Here is a 20,564-nt window from a genome sequence, read left to right as displayed (position 1 = left end):
CTGTACCTCCCAGAACACACTGAAATAGTTCCAAAACACACACACACACACACACAATCCAGAAAACAGCAGGTATAAGGGATGAAAATAACCAATAGATGAGAGGTTTCAATAAATTCCTGGAAAACAGAAAACAATTGGGATTATATTGATGGACCACTCTAAAGGAAGTCAAAGCCTGAAATGTTCCATAAGGGGGCCAATATGGGGAGAGGTTGCCATGATCTGCCAACTAGAATCTCAGTGGGGCTCTGGACTCAGGAGGAAAGATTGGTCTGAGTCCTAGAAAAAGATGGCTTTATTGAACATATAAACAGAGAAGAGGTATGACAGTTCATTTCTCCTCTCTACACCTCCTTCATCTGGGGAGCTGAGGCTTCTAGCTGGTGCCCACAGTAAAGTTTTCTCACTCTCACTTTTGAAGGAACCCCACCTGACAGCCATCCCCACATCATTTCATTTTACAGCTAAACCTGCCATTCCACAAGCTCCCATTTGTGTAAACAACTCCATCTCAGAATTTCCACTCCATGGAGCAGCCTATCAGGAAAGCAATTGGAAATCAATTTAGCAGAGGGGATGCCTGTACCAGATGCCATCTCTCATTCTTAAATATGAAGATTCATTTTGATATTTGGCAAAACTAATACAATTATGTAAAGTTTAAAAATAAAATAAAATTAGAAAAAAAAAAAAAAAAGATAGCCAGACATGAGAGCACCAAAAAGAGAAGAAAAGAAGAGAAAAACAAAAATGAAATCACAAGGAAAAAAATGAGAATTCAAGATATTCGAAAAGACTTTGTGTCCATGAATCTATGCAAAGAAAAAGGAGCAAGCAAAGGACAGTAAAGAGGTTAAAAATAGAATTGCCAACAAACCCAATAAATAATAGAAAAATAAAAAAGAGAAATGTCAAAAAATGGAAGCAAAACAATAAAGAGAAAGAAATATAATACAAGAGAAAAAAGAGAACCTATCTTTTGATTTAGAATTCCAGAGAAAAGGGGACGGAGAAAATGGTGGAGAGGATATTATCAAAGACAGTTTTAATAGAAAGAATCCTCAAACTTGGAAAGACAGAACTTTTCAACAGAGAAGGATTCCCTGATAGCTGAGAAGGATGTGTGAAAAATCTTTGTCATTTTTAGATCACCAAGGATAAAAGATAATCATAAACATTTCTAGAAAGGAAAACACAAGTGTGATCTAAAAAACGAGGGTGTCTGGGATGACACAGTAATTTTATGAGGTTGGAAGATAACGAGTCCAGAGTGGTCCAGTAAGACAGAGGCTCTGGTAGGGACTGAATTTAGGGAATAAGAATAGATGGGGCAAGTAGTCAATGGTATAAGATAATATTTTATCTTTTATAGCAAGAAGTCTCTAAATGGTGATTACATAAAGATATAAGCCTATTACTTAAAGTTGTGGTAACTACAAGAAGATAAAAAATAGAAGCAAAAGCATAGAAAGAGTCACCTCTAAGAAGCGGAGAAGTGAAAGCATATAATGAGTACTTTGCTGTTGGAACAAGCTCTTTAGCTTTACAAAACATGTTTTTATACTGTTTTTATAACACTAAGATTGTGATAAAATAATATATTAAGAACAATCTCTCAGCCTCATTCTCATTCTTGAACCTCATCCTATCTTTTAGTTCTGTTCAGTCACTCAGTCGTGTCCGACTCTTTGCAACCCCATGAATTGCAGCACGCCAGGCCTCCCTGTCCATCACCAACTCCCAGAGCCTATCCAAACTCACATCCATTGAGTCGGTGATGCCATCCAATCATTTCATCCTCTGTTGTCCCCTTCTCCTCCTGCCCTCAATCTTTCCCAGCATCAGGGTCTTTTCAAATGAGTCAGCTCTTCTCACCAGGTGGCCAAAGTATTGGAGTTTCAGCTTCAACTCTGACTGAACACCCAATTGAACCTTCCAATGAACTCCCAGGACCGATCTCCTTTAGGACGGACTGGTTGGATCGCCTTGCAGTCCAAGGGACTCTCAAGAGTCTTCTCCACACCACAGTTCAAAAGCATCAATTCTTCAGCCCTCAGCGTTCTTTATAGTCCAACTCTCACATCCATACATGACTACTGGAAAAACCATAGCTTTGACTAGATGGACTTTTGTTGGCAAAGTAATGTCTCTGCTTTTTAATATGCTGTCTAGGTTGGTAATAACTTTCCTTCCAAGGAGTAAGTGTTTTTTAATTCCATGGCTGCAATCACCATCTACAGTGATTTTGGAGCCCCCCAAAAATAAAGTCAGCCACTGTTTCCACTGTTTCCCCATCTATTTCCCATGAAGTGATGAGACCGGATGCCATGATCTTCGTTTTCTGAATGTTGAGCTTTAAGCCAACTTTTTCACTCTCCTCTTTCACTTTCATCAAGAGGCTCTTTAGTTCCTCTTCACTTTCTGCCATAAGGGTGGTGTCATCTGCATATCTTAGGTTGTTGATATTTCTCCCGGCAATCTTGATTCCAGCCTGTGCTTCATCCAGCCCCAGCATTTCTCATGATGTACTCTGCATATAAGTTAACTAAGCAGGGTGACAATATACAGCTTTGACGTACTCCTTTTCCTATTGGAACCAGTCTGTTGTTTGATGCCCAGTTCTTTAATCTCACCCCAAATCTCGTATCTGTCCAACCTGGGACTTACTCAGTCTTCATTACTGAGCTGGGAGTGCATAGTTGATATATCAAAATTGCCCGTCAGACTGACCAAATGAAAATGTCACGAGGTCATTTCATCCTCTGGGCCTCAAGCTTTTCTTCTGCAACATGAGGGCCTTCAGTGAATAATCGCATCTCTTCCAATAGTTTTCACATACCTTAAAAATGAATGTGTACATTTGTTTACGTATTTGTTTTGTCAGCACTAGATTGCAAATCCAAACATCCACAAGATGGCAGTCTAAGTCCAGTTCTATGAAGATTCTGCCTTTGTTTTGCTTAATAGCTCTCTTAGTCTTACTGGTAGGAACTACACACCATAAAGAACTAGAAATATTTTGAGGAAAATTCATTGGAGCCATCAACACTACCCACAGACCAGGCTTACTTCCCCTAACTTTCAAGTATTTATGATAAATAAACGCTCTCCAACAGCTTGTGAATTGCGTTGTTGTGCTTTCCAGGTAGTTCCATGGTAAGGAATCCACCTGCCGATCCTGAAGACGCAGGTTCAATCCCTGGGTTAGGAAGATCCCCTGGAAAAGGAAATGGCAACCCACTCCCGTATTCTTGCCTGGAGAATCCCATGGACAGAGAGGCCTGGCTGTCTACAGTCCATGGGGTCACAAAGAGACTCAATTGAGCAACACACACCCACACAAACACACACAAGTTGTAACAGCTTGAGTGTAAACGTGGTTTCAAAATAATAATCATAGGGAATTCCCTGGTGGTCCAGTGGTTAGGACTCAGCATTTTCACTGCTAAGGGAGCAGGCTCAGTCCTTAGTCAGGGAATTAAGATCCTGCGAGCCATGCAGCATGGCCAAGAAACAATCACAAAACCAAATTCTCTGGTTTGGACCTCACCATCACTGAAGGAAGTTGAGTCTGCTGCCCATTCCCCCAAGCCACCCAGGTATTTCTGAGATGCCTGACAGGTGCTTTATCAGCCAAACCTATTACACCTTCACTTCTGTGTCAGCCTCAAGTCTCTAAGGAAGCATCTTTCTCTGCTTCACCCGGCTTCTGAGAGTACAGGTGTTTCTTGGCTGTCACAGCACAACTCCTATCTTGGCCTTTATTGTCACATGGCCATCTTCCCTCTGCATATCTGTGTCTGTGTCCAAATTCTCTTTCTCTTTTTTCCTTTTCTATTGTTATTTATCTACTTATTTATCAAAGTACAGTTGATTTACAGTATGACATTAGTTTCAAATGTATAGCACATTGATTCATATATATATATTCTTTTTTGAATTTTTTACCCTTAAAAGTTATTACAAAATATTGAATATATAGTAATATATTAATTATTGAATATATATTAATATAATGTGTATATAATATATATTAATATAATAAGATTAGTATAATATATTGTGTGTGGGTACTAAGTCACTTCAGTCATGTCCAACTCTGTGAGACTCCATGGACTGTAGCCTTCCAGGCTCCTCTGTGCGTGGGATTCTCCAGGCAAGAATACTGGAGTGGATTGCTATGCTCTCCTCCAGGGGATATTCCTGATCCAGGGACTGAACCCATGTCTCTTATGTCTCCTGCATTGGCAGGTGAGTTCTTTACCATTAGCGCCACCTGGGAAGCACAATATAATATCTTAATATATGTTAATTAATTATTATATAGTCAGCATTTTGTAATAACTTAAAAAAGTAAAAAATGATATGTAGTAATATATAATGCTAATTGATATACTAATATATAATAGTCAATATTTTCTAATACTAAGGGTAAAAATTTTGATGCATATTAATATATAATGTATACATTATGTATATAATATAAATATAATACATAATGAAATATTAATATAGTATATATAGTCAATGTTTTATAATAACTCATATGGGTAAAGATTCAAAAAGAATATATATATACATATATATTTATGTGCTATACAGGTCCTTATTGATTATCTATTTTATATATAGTAGTAGTATCTATTAATCTCAACCACCTAATTTATCCCTCCCCTTCCCCTTTCTCCTTTGATAATCATAAATTTGTTTTCTATGTCTGCAAGTCTCTTTCTGTTTTGTAAATAAGTTCATTTGTATCTTTTTTTAGAGTCCACATATAAGCAAGATCATATGATATTTGTCTTTGTCTGGCTTACTTCACTTAGTATGATAATCTGTAGGTCCCCATGTTGCTGCAAATTGCATTATTTCATTCTTTTTTATGGCTGAGGAATATTCAAAAAATGAAAAGATCTAATAGACATTTCTAGAAGAAGACATACAGATGGCCAACAGGCACAGGAAAAGATGCCCAAATTGCTAATTTTTGTGAAGTCGCTCAGCCATGTCCAACTCTTTGCAACCCCATGGACTGTCGCCCACCAGACTCCTCCATCCATGGAATTTTCCAGGCACAAAAAACTACAATGAAGTATCACCTCACACTGGTCATAATGGCCATCATGAGAAAGTCTACAAATAATATTAATAAATACTGAGGGGCAGTGGAGAAAAAGGAAACCTCCTACACTGTCGGTGGAAATGTAAATTGGTACAGCCACTATGGAGGACAGTGTGGAGGTTCCTTTAAAAAGTAAAAATAGAGTTAATAGATGATTCCTATAATGCCACTCCTGGGCACATATTCAGAGAAAACTATAATTCAAAAAGATACATGCACCCCAATGTTAGTTGCAGGACAATAACAAAAACATGGAAGCAACCTAAATATCCATCAACAGAAAAATGGGTAAAGATGTGGTACATATATACAATGGAATATTACTCATTCATAAATTCCCCTTTCCTTAAAGGTAATGGTCACATTGGATATGAACATAGGGCACTGAGTGGAAACAAGACTTACATTGAATTTATGTTCACTTGTATACTCTTTCAATGTTTATGTTCACTTGTATACTCTTTTAATGTTGTGTGTAGACAAATATGTACATGATAAATATGAATAAGACTTCCCTGGTGGCTCAGACGGTAACGTGTCTGCCTACAATGCAGGAGACCCAGGTTCAATCCTGGGGTCGGGAAGATCTCCTGGAGAAGGAAATGGCAACCCACTCCAGTATTCTTGCCTGGAAAATCCCATGGACAGAGGAGCCTGGTAGGCTACAGTCGATGGGGTCGCAAAGAGTCGGACACAACTGAGCGATTTCACTTCACTGCACTTCAAATATGAATAGCCAAGTGGCATAACAGTTCAAACTGGTCAATAGAAAGGAACAAATTCAGAATCAGCCCAATGGATTCAAAAGTCTGTTAGATAAGGTCTTCACAGTGTTCATGAAGTGCTCATTCATGACAGCAGGTGGCAGCACTACATATGATTTAGTTTAGGGGACCCTGGAGAAATGTGAAAGTAGTTAACCATTCAATGCAATAAGCTGGAAACAGGCTCAGTGCCTTAGGACTTCTGGCCATAAAGAGAAACGGTTTGTTCACGTTTGAAATATGTCTAGATTTATTACCTGGTTTTTAGCATTTTATACTTGTCAATTATTCAATGCAATAACCTTGCTTTAATTCTCACACACTGAGCCCAGAGAAGATGAGTGAATTCCTGATTACTTAGCAGGCTCTGTGCAGCACAGCCAGGCAGAGGCCTGGCTTCCTGTCTGTTTTGCCCCAAGGAGATGGTGTGACTGAAGTGGAGAATCTTCCCCATGATTCTCACTTGTAAATTTCAGTTTTCAGCAGTCTGACTCTGCCATAGTGATGTTAGAAATCAAGCAGCTCATTTCCAGTTGCAAAAAGCACAAACGAGTTTACACAAACATGCTATTTTTGTGGCCTGTGTAACCCTTCCCCTCTAGTCTTCTATAAAACATAAGCCCTCCTCTGTGTCTCTGTTTTAAATAATTCAGTGTCATATTTGCTTAGTTCTCATAATATTTGTTTTGATGTTGTTCAGTCTTGTGTGATCATTTTCCTTCTTGCACTGAATATTGGGCTTACTGATTATTCTTGTCTGTGTGTCTTTTCCCTTCACATCTCTAGTTGTTGAGAAAATGCTCTCCTTTCCTCAGTTTACAGTGCTTCTTGATTTTTTTTCACAATCAAGGTCAACAGCACCATAGCAATTGTTTAATAGCAGCTGTGTCTATTTGCCTCAGGTATGTATACCAGAGGAGCATTTTTTTTTTTCCTTATATACTATTTTCTGCTCTAACTGTGATTCTTGGAACTCTGGAATGGGGGTTGGTGCCTACCTCACCAGCCCCATCACCCCCAACTTCTACCCAAGGATACCAACAAACAGGAAAGAGGTGGAGGATAAGTGGGGTTCACTGCCACCACCTGTCCAGAAAAAGCTCTTTATGCCCCTGGTCCACCTACTCCTGCCAGAGGAGGCAGACAAGGACAGGGAGTGACTGAGGCTACAGAGGGAGAGTGGCCACGCAAGGCCACGGCAAGAGGTCAGCCCTAGGAATAATGGTGCCTATTTGGCTCTAGCTTCTTGGAATTTGTCCAACACTTAGATTCTGAACTCTCTGACATTCTCTGCAACTGGAGAAGCACTTAACTGGGTTAGGTGTGGAGGAGGGAGGCATTGTCTATTCTATTAGTCAACACAACAGTCTGAGTCAGAACTCACGCTATTAGGCCCTATTCTCACACATTACGTATGTTACTAGAGACAAATAAGGGCTTCCCAGAAGGAAATGGCAACCCACTCCAGTGTTCTTGCCTGGAGAATCCCAGGGACGGGGGAGCCTGGTGGGAGGCCATCTATGGGGTCGCACAGAGTCGGACACGACTGAAGCGACTTGGCGGCCGCAGCAGCAGCAGCTGGTGGCTCAGACAGTAAAGAATCTGCCTGCAATGCAGGAGACACAGGTTTGATTCCCTGGGTTGGGAAGATCCTCTGAAGAAGGGAATGGCTCCCCGCTCCAGTATTCTTGGAGAATTCTATGGACCGTGCAGCCTGGCAGACTACATACAGTCATGGGGTCGCAAAGCATCAGACACGACTGAGTGACTAACACAGAGAACCACTTAAATCAGTCACTGGGTGGCAACATGTTTGGCATTAGCTAATTCCTAATGTTTAAAATGTAGTCTTGGAGCACATCAGGGTGCAAACTGGTACAAATATAAGAATCATCGGGGAGGGACTTCTCTGGTGGTCCAGTGTTTAAGACTCTGCCCTCCCACTGCAGGAGGCATGGGTTTGATCACTGATTGGGGAATTAAGATCCTCCATGGTGAAAAATACAAAATAAAATAAAGGTGTTTTAAAAAAGAATTATTGGGGACTCGTTAAAAATACAGATTCTAAGATATCTTCCTTAAAGATTCTTATTCAGAAAACCTGGAGTGGGGCTCAAATTTTGTGCATTTTAACAAGAGATTCTCAACAGCTCTTATTTATCAACAAAACATAAAAGATTTTTTATTAATCCTCCAAATCCTAAAAATTGATGAGAATTTCTGCAGTTGTTCTCTTTCATCTGTTGTGTTCTTCATATCTGACACCGTGCTTCCTCCACTTCCGAGGTTTATCTTTAGAATCACATTTGGAGGTTTCAAGTACCCACGCTATCTCCCACTTCGAAGTGAACATCACTGGCTGACAAAGTGTCTGCACTTTCCACCCTTCTCCACCTGATCTTTGGTGTTGAAAGTGGACCCTACTGATCACATTGATAAGCTCCTTTGCTTCAAAGTTAGATTTATTCAATGGGAGGCATCAGGGCAAGAGTAGAGCACAGGAGAACAACGTTGGGGTATTAATTAGCCTCCTCCCTCCCCTCCTGACTGCCCATGTGATCAGGGTGGGTTGGCAGTATCTCACTACTAAAGACCACCTCCCTTTCACCAGGTGGGTGGTGGATGGTGGTGGTTTCTTATGATTAGAGCTGACCTTAGGGTTCCTCTAGGTCTAATTTGGTCATGTAGCCCCAGGTACTCTACTACCTTTTGTAGATTCTGCTTAACACTTCCCAAATTTTGCAAATAGTCCCTGCCCGGGACCAGCCCCGGCTGATCCAGGGTATTCGAAGGAGAGACGGCGTAGGTGAAGATCAGGAAACAATTGCTTAATTAAACATTAATTAAGGATATAAAGACTAATAGAATGAGGATAGCTCAGTGAGGAAATTCAGTGGAGAAAAGAGGCTGAAATAAGGATAGCTCAGTGAGGAAATTCAGTGGAGAAAAGAGGCTGAATAATTCAGCCAGAAGGTAAGAGAAAGAACGACATGGTGAGACCAAGTTTCGGTGAACAAGGCCCGCACTTTATTTTCCAAAGTAGTTTTTATACCTTAAGTTATGCATAGAGGATAATGGGGGAAGGGGTAGAGTCATGCAGCAAGCCAGGCTTTCTTCCTGCAAACTTATCATATGCAAAAGCTTAGGTGATTTGGATCATCCTCTGGCCCGGAGGCCTGTTAACATTTTAAGACCCTTTCTTCAGAAAACTTATTTTTCTCTAAAGGTGATAAGTCAAGCGCCACCCTCGAAAAGCATTAGATAAAGTTGCATTCCTACAGAGCAAAGGTGTGGTGGGCTATAACAAGAAAAATAATTAACTCAAGGGTCCCAGGTTACAAACATTAAAGCTACTATTTACACCAATTATATTAATCAATACACTGCCAGGGACACAGCAGGTAAGGGATATGGAAACTTAGCAGCAAACATTGGCCCAAAAAGTGAAAATCCTTCACCAATACAATTTCTAATCAATCTTTTAACTGCTCAAAGGAATCTGTGTTTAGACAGTTTAGAACATCTCATGCCTCTCACAGTTGGGAAGCTCTGAGCAATCACATGTGGCTGGAAAAACCTATTCAGGCAGGCTAGAGGATTTCCAAAGAAGTTTGTAGGTTGAAACCCTGTCACACCCAGGAATTATTAACCGGAGCTCTAAGCTAACTCTTTTTTCAGAGAGAGGTAGTGGGGGACAGCCCCCCGTAAAGTCAGAGGTGTAGGTGAAAGCACAAAGCAGAAAGTAGGCAGACTCTGGTTTTGGGGGTAGATTGCTGGAGAATTTCCAGGGAGACTCCTGAGGCTTGATCCCGCCTTTGCGTATGCCAAGCCTCCTTCCTCATGACCTTTGCCAGGGGCGGAGCTCGCTCCCCCCAAGTCCCTTTGTTAAAAATCTCCTCACTCTGTCTTAATATGGCATCTCCACTCCTGGGACTTTGATAGGGACAATAATTTAGCTTTATCTGTTTCATATGTGCTGTTTGTGCAATCAGGATTTTCTTGTTTCTTATTAAAATACTAGAAAAGATAGATTTAGAATTTAAGAATAGAAAGAATGAAACTTTAGACTTTGAAAGAGCTTTATGTCTATTCCACACCATGTTTTGTAACAGGAACTAATGTAGTGTTGTAGGTAAAATATACTTCAAAGTCAAACAAACAAGCAAACAAATTCATAGAAAAAGAGAACAGATTTGTGGTTACCAAGGGGTGGGGTGTTGGGAGGAGAGGGAATTAGATGAAGAGAGTCAAAAGATACAAACTAACAGTTATAAGATAAATTAGTACTATTGGTGTAACCTGCATGCTGTGTGCTCAGTCGCTTTGGTCATTTCTGACTCTTTGTGACCCCATGGACTGTAGTCTGCCAGGACCCTCTGTCCATGGGATTCTCCAGGAAAGAATACTGGAGTGGGTTGCCAAGCCCCAGGGGAGCTTCCCACCTTGGGGATAGAACCCCTGCCTCCTGCATCTCCTGCATTGCAGGTGGATTCTTTACCCACTGAGCTAAAAAGGAAGTCCAAAAATTGTATAACAGGCCCCAGAAAGATGATAAATATAGTTAATACTGCTATATGTCATATGTAAAAACTGTTGAGAGTAAATTCTAAAAGTTCTGTCGTATGAAAAACATTTTTTCCTATTTCTTTAATTTTGTATCTATAGAAGATGATGGATGTTCACTAAACTTATTGTGATAATTGTTTCATGACAAACTTAAGTCAAAATCATTATGTAGTACACCTAAATTTATATAGTGCTGTATGTCAGTTATATCTCAATAAAACTGGAAATATGAAATAAATTATATCTATTCTAACTTACCATTAATTACTAGAATTTTACAGGAAATCCTGTTCACTACAACTTTTTAAAAAATTTGCTGGCAATGATCATTTTCTATTTCAGCCTAACTGTTACACATTCTTCAACAGGTCTTCATGTAGGGTGGTTTCTAGATCCTTCTCCATCGGGGCCCTTGGCTGTGTTCCTTTGGGTAAATTGTGTTGTGTCAAAGTTATTGCTTCACATTTAGAAAACATTTGCAAAGTAAGATGAATGTGGACAGGCTTCCAGCTGGAGAAGAGCACAGGCATCCCTAAATGAAAGGCACACCCTTCCACTGGGAAGAGCAAGTGCAGACTAAAGGTTCTGGCTGCCAACAAAGCAACTCCTCGAAAACAGGCACACTAGTGGAGGCAGGAGTTCCTGAGGGTGGTAAGGCATCCTTACCACTAGTCACCTTGCGTGTCATAGTTTCACTTTTAAATTTAGACCTATGGTAAAGTGTCTGCCTGCAATGGAGGAGACCTGGGTTTGATCCCTGGGTTGGGAAGATCTCCTGGAGAAGGAAATGGCAACCCACTCCAGTACCCTTGCCTGGAAAATCCCATGGACAGGGGAGCCTGGTAGGTTACAGTCCATGGGGTTGCAAAGAGTTGGACACAACTGAGCAACTTCACTTTCTTTCACTAAGTGTACTGCTGCTGCTGCTAAGTCGCTTCAGTCGTGTCCGACTCTGTGCGACCCCATAGACGTCAGCCCACTAGGCTCCCCGTCCCTGGGATTCTCCAGGCAAGAACACTGGAGTGGGCTGCCATTTCCTTCTCCAATGCATGAAAGGGAAAAGTGAAAGTGAAGTCGCTCAGTCGTGTCCGACTCTTAGCGACCCCATGGACTCCGCCTACCAGGCTCCTCCGTCCATGGGATTTTCCAGGCAAGAGTACTGGGGTGGGGTGCCATAGGGAAGAACAAATGTGACTCCATATTGGATCTGCTTCTTTTACTTTAACCTTTCTATTCTAGTTCTTTTGCTATAAGTTAATCACTAAAGGGATGTTACCTATAACTTGAAGTATACATAGGGCTTCCCAGGTGGCTCAGTGGTAAAGAATCCACCTGCCAAAGCAAGACATGCAGGAGACTTGGGTTCTCTCCTTGGGTGGGGACGATCCCCTGGAAAAGGAAGTGGCAACCCACTCCAGTATTCTTGCCTAGAAAATTCCATGGACAGAGGAGCCTGGTGGGCTGTAGTCCATGGGGTCACAAAGAATCAGATACACCAGAGCACGCACACATGCAAAGTATACATGACAGCCCATCTCTGGGAACCCTGGCTCCCATGTCTGAATGTTGGGCTAAAATATCTTTGTTTAAGCTCACTGGAAACATCCTGACCAGGCCCACTTATAAATGGATGCAGGAAAGAAGAAATTAACAGTTTCCTTTGGATTATGGCTAAAATCAGAAAATACTTGAAAAAATTTATCACCTTTTAAAATTTTACCTCCTGCTGCTGCTGCTGCTAAGTCACTTCAGTCGTGTCCAACTCTGTGGGACCCCATAGATGGCAGCCCACCAGGCTCCCCCATCCCTGGGATTCTCCAGGCAAGAACACTGGAGTAGGTTGCCATTTCCTTCTCCGCATGAAAGTGAAAAGTGAAAGTGAAGTCACTCAGTTGTGTCCGACTCTTCTCAACCCCATGGATTGCAGCCTACCAGGCTCCTCTGTAAATGGGATTTTCCAGGCAAGAGTACTGGAGTAGGTTGTCATTGCCTTCTCTGTTATCTCCTGACATCTCTCCTACTTTGTTCTATAAAATAAAGTAGCATCCAAACCTAGGCAACACAGTTCTTCAGGACTCTAGTCCACCATCTTCTAGGTCTGCTGGCTTTCCAAACAAAGTCACCATTCTTTCCCAAATGACTCATCTCTTGATTTATTGGCCTGTCATGCAATAAGCAGTATGAGCTTGGTCTCAGCAACATAAAGAAGAGACAAATGGAATTCTATCTGGGCAAGCTAGACTTCAACAGTACTTGAACTGAGAACTTCCAGATGTTCAAGCTGGATTTAGAAAAGGCAGAGAAACCAGAGAACAAATTGCCAACATTTATTGCATGAAAAAGCAAGAGAAGCCCAGAAAAACATCTACTTCTATTCCGTTGACTATGCTAAAGCCTTTGATTTTGTGGATCACAACAAACTGTGGAAAATTCTCAAACACTTGGAAATACCAGACCACCTTACCGGCCTCCTGAGAAATCTGTATGTAGGTCAAGAAGCAACAGTTAGAACCGGACATGAAACAATGGCCTGGTTCCAAATTGGGAAAGGAGTACATCAAGGTTGTATATTGTCACCCTCTTATTTAACTTATATGCAGAATACATCATGCAAAATGCCAAACTGGATGAAGCACAAACTGGGATCAAAATTTCAGGAAGAAAAATCAATACCCTCAGATATGCAGATGACACCATCCTTATGGCAGAAAGTGAAGAAGAACTAAAAAGCCTCTTGATGAGAGTGAAAGAGGAGAATGAAAAAGTTGGCTTAAAGCTCAACATTCAGAAAACGAAGATCATGGCATCTGGTCCCATCACTTCATGGCAAATAGATGGGGAAACCGTAGAAAGAGTGACAGACTTTATTTTGGGGAGCGAAAAAATCACTGCAGATGATGACTGCAGCCATGAAATTAAAAGACACTTGCTCCTTAGAAGAAAAGTTATGACCAGCCTAGACAGCATATTAAAAAGCAGAGACATTACTTTGCCAACAAAGGTCTGTCTAGTCAAAGCTATGTTTTCCAGTAGTCATGTATGGATGTGAGAGTTGGACCATAAAGAAAGCTGAGCACCAAAGATGCTTTTAAACTGTGGTGTTGGAGAAGACTCTTGAGAGTCCCTTGGACTGCAAGGAGATCCAACCAGTCAATCCTTAAGGAAATCAGTCCTGAATATTCATTGAAAGGACTGATGTTGAAGCTGAAACTTCAATACTTTGGCCACGTGATATGAAGAACTGACTCAATGGAAAAGACCCTGCTGCTGGGAAAGATTGAAGGCGGGAGGAGAAGGAGAAAACAGAGGATGAGATGGTTGGATGGTATCACCACCTAGATAGACATGAGTTTGAGCAGACTCCGGGAGTAGGTGATGGACAGGGAAGCCTGGTGTGCTGCAGTCCATGGGATCCCAAAGAGTTGGACATGACTGAGCCATTGAATTGAAATGATGTGGGCTTTAAATTCCCATGACCTGGAAATCCATTCTCTTCACCCAATTCCAATCCAGATGTGTCCTTCGGGCTTCCAGATTTCTGGCCAGATGGTAACAGTGTTGTTGCTGCACAACAGTGAGTGTAGAACCAGCAGCAGAAGAAATGTTGTCCAGTGCGAAGAACTTCTCATGCTCATTCTGAGTCCCAGGATTTATCGCTACTGTGAACTTTGATTGTCTAATTCAGGCAAACTGGAGAATCCCAAGCATGAGATCTTTGTTTAAAACTCAACATTCAAAAAAGGAAGATCATGGCATCTGGTCCCATCACTTCACGGCAAATAGATGATGAAACAATGGAAAGAGTGACAGACTTTATTTTGGGGGGCTCCAAAATCACTGCAGATGATGACTGCAGCCATGAAATTAAAAGACGCTTGCTCCTTGAACCCAAAACTCTTTCCCCTCTATCATTCTGCCTCTCTTTTCAGTTAATTTACTTCATTCTTTTACCACAAATTACAAAACTGACATGAAGAAATGAATACTGCTAGTACCCTAAAGCATCCAGGTCAGATAGAAAGCCCCTGAATTGCACAACTGCCTTGAAAGTATTGGGGAAACATAGCTGTGTGCACATATTACATTTGACACAACTTTGGAGTGAAGCAAAGTGAAGTCGCTCAGTTATGTCCGACTCTTTGGGACTCCATGGACTGTCACCTACCAGGCTTCTCAGGCGACAGTCCACGGAGTTTTTCAGGCAAGAGTACTGAAGTGGGTTGCCATTTCCTTCTCCAGGGGATCTTCCTGACCCAGGGATCGAATCTGGGTCTCCGGCATTGCAGGCAGATGCTTTACCATCTGAGCCACAGGGAAGCCCGGGGTAAAGCAAACCATCATTTTATCTTTTGGATTCCATAACCTAGTTTTTGTATGTAAGTCTAAACTTTAAAGGATAAACAGCTTTTCAATCAATGGAACCAAGGTACTGAAAAGAAGACTCATTGTCAGGGTCTTGAGTTTACATCTCCAGTTTGTCTCCAGCTCAAAACTGTACAGTTTAAAGCTGCATCAGGTCTCAGGGATAACCTGGTGCAATAAAATTTAGACCCTGAGAGATCATGACAAAGTCAAATCAGAACTTGCCTATTAATCCCACGCTTTTTTGCATGCACGGGGCTTACTTCCTGTGTAAATGTGCCTTCTTTGTTTAATTGGGTCTCAGAACAAGGCCACAGATATTTGCTTATAGCATTTAATACAACTTCATCATGATATTCAAGGTAAATATATCCTTTATTAAAGAAAAGGGGAGAGGAGGGACATAAATGATATCTTAAAAGCCTTCTACCAAAAGTAATGAGTGCCTAAGCAAAAACAGATATGAAGGACTTTAGAGAAATATGGATGACTTCTAACCAGCTGATAGGAAAAAGGGGTGATGTTGGAAATGCCTCATTGCAAGTTGATTTCACTCACTATTCTGAGTTAAACTATACTGCATGAAAGAGTCTGGCACTAAGACAACTCTTAGTAGTCACTTAAAGGAAGTGAGTTTGTGGTGAAACCACTTCCGACACCTGCATGTCAAAATTCCGGCAGATCCATAGGGCAGAAGTAATTAAAGTTGCAGCAGATGCTAATGAGAGCGGCAGAACCTCCAGTGGCTCAGATGATCCCAAACTGAGCCAGCTCGTGCAACTCCAAGTGGCTGAATGCCTCCCAAGGACAGATCACAGTTATATCTGCAAGAGACAGAAGAACCATAAGCCAACCTCACCCCCCAGAAGAGCCTCTTCTGCACAAAAGGACATGGTTCAGGCAGAGACACCTCGCCCCTGTTTCCCATCTGTTGCCCAGATGATGGGGAAGAATGGGCCCTCATCCCAGGAAGGATCAGAACAATTGTTTCATTAATCCTCCTCGGGGCTCTGATTCCCCCTAACCAGGCTCCCCCAGGATCTGTGTTAGTTTTATTTGGCATCCTTTCTGGGGAGATGCTCCAAGATTTTGGACTGGGACTATTCTGTGGGAGTGTAGTTCTCTGATCATTCGAAGTCTCACCAAAACACTAAGGAGGGAACAGAGGTGGAATTCTAGTTAGGCCATGGGTTACAGTGAGAAGTTGTTGCTGTGGTTGTTTAGTCGCTAAGTCGTGTTTAAAACTGTCTGTGACTCCATGGACTGTAGCCCTCCAGGCTGCCCTGTCCATGGGATTTCCCAGGCCAGAATACTGGAGTGGGTTGCCATTCCCTTCTCCAGTAGATCTTCCCAATCCAGGGATCAAACCTGTATCTTGGAGTGCTTTAAATTCGCATGGTCTGGAAATCTGGTTTCCCTACTACCTACCAACCAGATGCATTCCTTGGGCTTCTCTGACTGCTCTCAAGCTCCTTTATGTATTGTTAAAAGTTATAATATTGTTCCCAAGTTACAGAGAAGCTAGCTGATACCCAAAGAGGTTAAATACCTGGAGAAAAAAAAATCTCATGGTTGTAGAGACTGAACTAGAACCAGGTCAAAGACTTCAGAATTTCCCTCAGAATAAACCTCTTGTCACTATTCCAAATAGTTTCGCAGAGTTAAGAATATATTCCAAAGTCCAAAGTGAATTTGCCGGTCTTAGATACACATGGTCAAAATAGAGAAGCATTTGATTTAGAAGAATAGCAGATGAGCTTTATCAAAGTAACTAGAAATTCTATTTGAGATCTGAGGAGTGGCATCAGACAATAAAAAGTAAATCATATGTATGCTTACGACTGATCCATGTGGATGTATGGCAGAAACAGACACAATATTGTAAAGCAATTATCCTCCAATTAAAAATAAATTTAAAAAGTAAATATACTGAGAGTTACCCAGAAAGGAAACTGATTGCTATGAATGCCATCATTTGTCAAAAGTGTATTGGATGAGTTGAAAACTTGTGTCCACACACAAAATCTGCACAAAGAAGTTTATAGTAGCTTTATTCATAATTGCCAAAATCTGGAAGCAATCAAGATGCCTATCAACAGGATAAATAAACTGTGATACAACCATACAATAAAATATCCAGTGATAAAAAAGAAATGAGCTATCAAATCATGTCAAGACATGGAGGAAGTTTAGATAAATATTACTAAGTGAAAGAGCTCTTACTATAGGATTCTAACTGTAGAACTATCTGGAAAAGGCAAAACTATAGAGCAGGAGGAGAAGGGGGTGATAGAGGATGAGATGGTTGGATGGCATCACTGACTCAATGGACATGAGTTTGAGCAAGCTCTGGGAGAGAGAGAAGGACAGGGAAGCCTAGAGTGTAGCAGCCCATGGGGTCACAAAGAGTCAGACACGACTGAGTGACTGAACAACAGCAACAATAGAGACAGTAGAAAGATTTCTGGTTGTCAGGAGTTTATGGAGAGAAAGGAATGAACAGATAGAGCACAGGAGATGTGGGGGCTAGTGATTCCATATGAACCTGTAATGGTGGATACCTAAGAACTGGACAACACAAAGAACGAACAAGCAATTTCAGCTAATAAAAATGTGTTAATATTGGTTTATAAAGTATAACAAATGTACCACACTAATGCAAGAGGTTAATAATAGGGGGTATGACTGATGTACGGGGGAAGAAGGTGGCAGAAGGGATCTGTAGGAATCCCTTAAAAATTCTGCCTAATTTTTCCACAAACCTAAAATTTCTTTAAAATTTAAAGTCTATTAATTTTTTAAAGAGAATGTGAAGTAATTTGCATGCATCATCCAACAAATAAAAATTCTAGCCAATTAAAACTTATTACTCCAGATACTTTAGTGTCTAGGGCCCTGTTCTGAGCACCAGAGGATGTGTAAAAAAGAGGAAGCTTGTGAGGAAGTGGCTGGCCCGGTGCAGAGGAAAGGCTCTCCAGGCCCCACCCTTGTTTCCAATAGCTCACTCTGTGGCCTAAGATTGTCATTTAATTCCTCTATGTTTCAGATTTCTCTCCTGAAAAATAAAGGAGTTGGGCTAGACTCATTCTGAGAGTTGTTCTACTGTGAATGTCTACAATTCACCATTGTATGCCTGAGAAAGAGAGAGAGAGAGAGAGAGTGTGTGTGTGTGTGTGTGTGTGTGTACACTCAGTTGTGTCTGATTCCTTTGTGATCCCATAGACTGTAGCCTGCCAGTCTTCCCTGTCCATGGGGTTCTCAGGCAAGAATACTGGAGTGGATTGCCATTTCCTCCTCCAGGGGATCTTCCCACTACCCGTCCATCTCCTGCATTAGCAGGCAGATCTTTACCACTGTGCCACCAAGGAAGCCTACACCTTCTAGAGTATATAATGAAACACAAGGATTCACTGAACTTTGGGACTAGTCTGATTTCTCTGAGTTTTTGCCTCTGGGCACACACATACTTATTTAGGAAGTTAAATTAAAACCCTACATTCCTAGGTCTTCAAAAAAATCTGCTGCTTTATGTATTTCCAATAACGTTGAACTGCTCCTTGAGGCCTGAAGCAGAAAAAATGGTCAAAGTCCAGGGGTAAGATTAAATATTCAGATTGCTCACCTGTTCCTAGTCCCTCCATGCCTGGAATGTCATCTCCAAATCTAGGGAAAAAACACAAGAGAAGTTAGCTGATACCGGGGCCAAAAGATCCTGGAATGAGTCATGTGAAGAGTTTCCTGATTCAAGGGGAAAGAAGAGGCTTCAGTTCTTGTATTTGAGAAAACCCTTTTGTTTGCATTGAACTAGGGGAAAGGAAGTGTCACTCAAGCAGGTTTTAAACAATGTGTCCCAGAAGAGAGTTTCCCTCTGTAAAAATGTAACCTAAGACAATTGAGACCCAGAAAGAAAAAAAAAAATGATCAGTGGGACAACGTGGTCAAGCTCTACTTTTTAAACTAAAAATTGGAATGAGAAAGCAATATGAAAAGTCATTAAAATGATTAATTTATCCATTTGTTTAGTTTATCCAAGAGTGCATATTAAGCATCTGCTTTGTTCCTGAAATTGTATTAGGTACTGAGAGTTAAGGAAAAAACAAACACACAAATTTTCTCTCAGGGACCTCAGTCTTAGGCAACAGATGAAAGAAATAGATGCACTATAAAAAAGTGCAAGTTACAATAGCTGAATGTACAAAATGCAAACATGGAAGGAATGATAATGTTTGTCTAAGAGAGTCCGTAATGGTTTCCAAAAGAAATTAACATGAGTGTGTGTTGAAAAATAAATCAGATTTTGCCAGGGAGAAAAAGAGAAAAACAAAGAACTGAAGAGAGAAAATCTGAAGGCAGAAAAATAAACTGTGTTCTAGAAGCAGCCAGTGATTCTGTGCTCCAATTAAAGCACAGTTTACATCAGCAAAGGAGAGTGGTCAAGAAGAGTCTGGAAGGTCAAGCCAAAGGTCACTGTGAAAGGGTCCATTTTCCACGTTAAATTTGGCTGTATATGTGGGAGCTGAGAGAGAAAGGATTCCAGGACTGAAAAAATATGATTCAGCAAAGATTGTGTTAGGAAACAGGGTGAGGTGGAAAAGTTTATATCTATTTAATATGGTGAGCATTAATCTCTGAAAAAACTAAGAAACCTTTTTCATTTTGGTCTTACCCTTTCACACCTTTCTTAGGAGGCTTGCTCTTGAACTGACGAGTCTGCCTCTGCTTGAACTTGGGGGGCCCTTTGCGTGGGGTGGTGGGACCCTGGTTTGAAGTTGGAGGAGCCAACACAGTATTGTCGCTCATTCTGCTAATGTTTCGACAGCTGATGGTTTTCTTTCCGGCTCTTTGGACAGTGGGAGAGAGAGAAAGAAAGATTATTCAATGTATGAAGACCATTGTTTACTAGACCTTTACAATAATCTTCAGGGGCAGGGGGACGGGGAGAAAGCATCTTGATAAAGAAGTTTGGCATTTTTTATTGACAGCAAAAGGGAGAAGTTACCATCTTTTAAAGAAGTTACTATCTAAGAAAATAAGGTATACGTCAATGGAGGCAGCCAGCAGAGTGGGCTATAAGCCAAAAACTGATAAATCTAGGTAGATTTGTTGTTCCAGTAAGTCTGCCACCAGCTTTCTGTGTGAATGTATAATAATTATGTCCTTTTCATTGACCACCAGTTCCACCATCTGTAAAGGGAGAGAAATGTGCTGAAGACTATCTAGCCTTGGCAGCACTGAAATGTTCCGTAAGCTTTACATATTTTTCCATCTAACTGTAAAGTATTCTGATTCTAAATGTTTATTGACCCATTCTTATGGCCTGTGTTCTTTATGGTCCATATTTAATTTAATCCTCATGTGATCCAAAGACTTCTTTTCTAGTTATGGGAGGTGGCAGTGTAGCTGTCTGGATAGGGGTAACTCTGAACCAGGTATACTGACACTACAAAAGCATTCAGTACATTCCCAATACACACTCACAAACACACACACACACTCACACACACACACGGAAGACAATAGGAGATTATTAAGTCATAAGTTTGTACTTTAAATCCCCTACCAGATAAATTCTTTAGCCACTTATTTCTCGGGGATCTTCAACTTTTTCTCCTATCCAAATCAAGAACTTATCCAATATGGTTTTCCCAGACTCACATTTTAGCTACAAAAAGATACATTGTCATTCTTTAAGTGCAAAGAACGTAACAAATTACTGTTATTACATGTTACAATACCATGTGATAATA

At 40.9% G+C, this 20,564-nt stretch overlaps 1 protein-coding gene across 1 annotated transcript; it reads right to left on the bottom strand.

Moving 5' to 3' along the window:
• Positions 1-15,181: 15,181 nt before the first annotated feature.
• PDE6H (phosphodiesterase 6H) lies at positions 15,182-19,651 on the bottom strand. The gene is made up of 3 exons (XM_027543539.1): positions 19,484-19,651; positions 18,440-18,480; positions 15,182-15,641 (listed from the first exon to the last, which is right to left on the bottom strand). Exons 1-3 carry the CDS (start codon positions 19,615-19,617, stop codon positions 15,565-15,567), a joined length of 252 nt encoding a protein of 83 aa, XP_027399340.1. The 5' UTR covers positions 19,618-19,651; the 3' UTR covers positions 15,182-15,564.
• Positions 19,652-20,564: the final 913 nt, after the last annotated feature.

This window comes from Bos indicus x Bos taurus, chromosome 5, assembly GCF_003369695.1.
Source record: "Bos indicus x Bos taurus breed Angus x Brahman F1 hybrid chromosome 5, Bos_hybrid_MaternalHap_v2.0, whole genome shotgun sequence".
NCBI lineage: Eukaryota > Metazoa > Chordata > Mammalia > Artiodactyla > Bovidae > Bos > Bos indicus x Bos taurus.
The sequence above is the reverse complement of the archived record's forward strand: the minus strand, read 5'-3'. Positions and strand labels throughout refer to the sequence as shown.

Excerpts from the sequence above, each read along its gene's own strand:
- PDE6H (XM_027543539.1), bottom strand. The coding sequence starts at position 19,617 with ATGAGCGACAATACTGTGTTGGCTCCTCCAACTTCAAACCAGGGTCCC. Across the intron at positions 18,481-19,483 it reads CCTAAGAAAGGTGTGAAAGG|ATTTGGAGATGACATTCCAG; the intron begins GTAAGACCAAAA and ends TTTTTTCCCTAG. Across the intron at positions 15,642-18,439 it reads CATGGAGGGACTAGGAACAG|ATATAACTGTGATCTGTCCT; the intron begins GTGAGCAATCTG and ends TGTCTCTTGCAG.